The sequence below is a fragment of the Sipha flava genome, unplaced genomic scaffold (genome assembly GCF_003268045.1).
Source record: "Sipha flava isolate LNK unplaced genomic scaffold, YSA_version1 72_pilon_pilon, whole genome shotgun sequence".
Classification (NCBI taxonomy): Eukaryota; Metazoa; Arthropoda; class Insecta; order Hemiptera; family Aphididae; genus Sipha; species Sipha flava.
The window spans coordinates 1085413-1088357 of record NW_020273612.1 but is presented as its reverse complement, the minus strand read 5'-3'; the positions used below and the strand labels follow the sequence as shown (position 1 = coordinate 1088357).

Sequence of the window (2945 nt, the reverse complement as noted above, 5' to 3'; positions counted from 1 at the left end):
TTATGGTTAGTTCTTATTTTGTTACTTAATAAAAAAAAGTAGACTTATTTAATAAATAGTTAAATAAACATAAATCAAATTTTTTATTCAGTATTGTAGCAATTAGTCTCATGAATATGTTTTCCTGGAATCTTGTATATTTTTCACAGACAATTATAATTATTTATGGTTTATACTTTTGTAGTCAATTTTAGTTGTTATATTATCATAATAAGTTTTTACACGAAAATTTAGTTCTAGTTTTTTTTATTATAAAACATAATTTATTTTTTGCTGAATTAAATTTATTTTAGAATAAATTCCATTCAATTTAAGTAATATCAGTTAAAATACGAAATCATTATTCTTTGACTTAAATTTTAGGACATTTTTTTAACACCACCTGTGGGTACCCAGAGTACGGTGGGATTTTTTTTTCTCTTAAAACCTGGCAATAAGCCCGCCACCCGGATATGTCGATGAGGTAATGCTTCAGGTGGCGAGTCGCTATAATTTGTTCTTTCAATGTCACAAATTTTTTTGAGGCAAGTACGAGACAGCACTCGCGGTTACCCCTTATAGAAATATAGAAAAGAAATATATTGTTTTTCCCAGCCTTGTTCGTAGGGCTGGGTATGCTTCACATCTAACGTGACGTCTTGACTAACCCCCCCCCCCAACGAGGACCCACCTTGTCGTGGTGGGGGGGCTTGCGTCCCTCAACAGTTCCGAGAGCTATGCCAATGGTAGTTTACTACCATCAGGGTCTCCCATGTTGGACAGGTCGACGAACTGAGGGCTGACAAAGCGGTTCTCAACAAAGGGTAGGGCGGGCTCTTCAGCCTTGGGTGGCAGCCGTCCTAGAGGAAGGAAAACCTTGATCAAAAACCCCCTGGCAGTAGGGTTAAAATGTAGTGAAGGAAATCACTTAAAAAACCACAATATTAGTTGTTAATTGTCCAGTATTGTTACCGCCTCAGGGGCTTCGGAACCCCAGAGGTCGGCAGGAGTGGGTGGTTCCGGTGTCAAAACCGGAACCAACGTAGCGGGCCCACTTCGGTCGTCATCAAGCGACCGCGAGGGAACGGGGTTAGACGACCAGGCCCCCGTTACTCTATACATTAGTGGTGCGAAGGTGATGAATTGCGGGCCTCGTCGACAGCAGCGAGCGACTTGGTCACCAGAAGTGATCTTGGCGTCGACTACCGTCGAAAAATCGCATGTCACAACCCGGGATGGACATTCGCAGATGGAGTGGAACTTCGAGAAAGTCGGTCGACGCGACTTCGGGACGCAGACGACATCGAAGTGTTCTGACATAGAGGTTCAAACCACCGAAGTTGGGGTTCAAACCACAGTTGGTTCAACAAAAACGGAAATATTTCCGCCTGCGCCTTGTTCAGTCATCCCCATTGCCGTACCGCCCCCAGAAGCTACGAAAGAACCGGTCACCAGCCCCACAGACCCGAGGACAACGGAGAAACCCAAGGTCAGTAACAATTATGATAAAGTATATTTTAAGTTAATTATAATTAATATATATATTATAGCATTATATAATTATATTATATATTAAGCACTAACTTCTAATCATTCCTTCTTTATGTGTTACACTTTCAGACCAATACTTTGACGAACAGGTTAAAATATTGGAAGAGGCGATACTCCTTGTTCTCGAGGTTCGACGAAGGCGTTGTGTTGGACGAAGGTATGTAAAATTCGAAAAATTAAAAAAAATTTTCAGGTCATTCTTTAATTAATTATATTTGCTAACACATAATTTTCATTATTCAGTAAGTTTCTTTTCCGTGTGTCTCGAAATACTCGCGGCACACATGGCGTCAAGATGCTCGTTCAACACAGTCGTCGACCCTTTTTGTGGTGCTGGTGGCAATGCCATACAGTTAGCTCTGACATGTCATCGTGGTAAGACCTAAGTTTTTTTTATAACTGTTTTAAATATTTAATATAACATTTCTATTTTATATAATATGACGTTCGATTTATAATTTTGTATTTTTTTTTTTAGTTATTGCTGTTGATGTCGACCCGACTAAAATCAAATTAGCCCGCCGAAATGCCGAAATATACGGAGTCAGTGAAAAAATTGACTTCCGTGTAGGCAATTGTTTCCACATTTTAGACCGGGTTCGAGCAGATGCAGTGGTGACATCACCGCCGTAGGGCAGACCCGGCTATTCCAGACATTTCGACGTGAATGATCTGTGTAGCCAGGAAGCTGGTGGCATGTCAAGCATCTTAAGTATGGCAAGGAAGATCGCTCCTCGAGCTGTACTACACGTGCCGAAGACCGTTGACCGAGAACAGTGTTTACATTTATCGAGAAACACAAACTTCGACCGTGTAGAGTTCGAGGACGTGATGATCGATGGACGACAGAATTGCACAAATATATATATGAAATTGCGACAGGTAAATAAAATTGATTATATTATAATTATTTTTAGCAACATTATATTGAGCTAAGTTCAAATATGATTTTCTCATTATAACACAGTTTTCTTATTATTATGTTGCAGGATAACAGGCGACTCGGACCAGCCGTCACTACAAAAGTGGAATTGGACACAGGATATAAAAATCGGTGGTCACGTTCTAATGGCCTTAATGAATATTCCACCTATTTGAAGAAAACTACACTTTTTTTGAATAATTGACTTCGGGAAAATTTTTCAAATATGTTTTTGTTTCTACTTTTTTTTTAAAAATGTTTTTCCTGTTTTGTGTTTTTTTCTCTTAAATAGAGTTTTTTTTATCTTTTTTTACTTTTTCATTTTTTACATTTTTTTCTGTTTTGATTTTTTTCTCTTACTCAGAGTTTTTTCGCCTCAACTATTTTATAAAAATCATAAATGATCATTTATTATTTATTTTTTTAATGTTATAATTTTTTTCTTTTTTTATGTTTTGTTACAATTTTACAGTTTAACTCATTTTTCCTTTGA

General features: G+C 37.8%; 1 protein-coding gene across 1 annotated transcript; it reads left to right on the top strand.

Moving 5' to 3' along the window:
• The first annotated feature begins 688 nt into the window (after nt 1-688).
• Nucleotides 689-2669, top strand: LOC112692283 (trimethylguanosine synthase-like). The gene is made up of 5 exons (XM_025566907.1): nt 689-1468; nt 1600-1687; nt 1774-1905; nt 2009-2412; nt 2520-2669. Exons 1-4 carry the CDS (start codon nt 1118-1120, stop codon nt 2161-2163), a joined length of 726 nt encoding a protein of 241 aa, XP_025422692.1. The 5' UTR covers nt 689-1117; the 3' UTR covers nt 2164-2412; nt 2520-2669.
• Nucleotides 2670-2945: the final 276 nt, after the last annotated feature.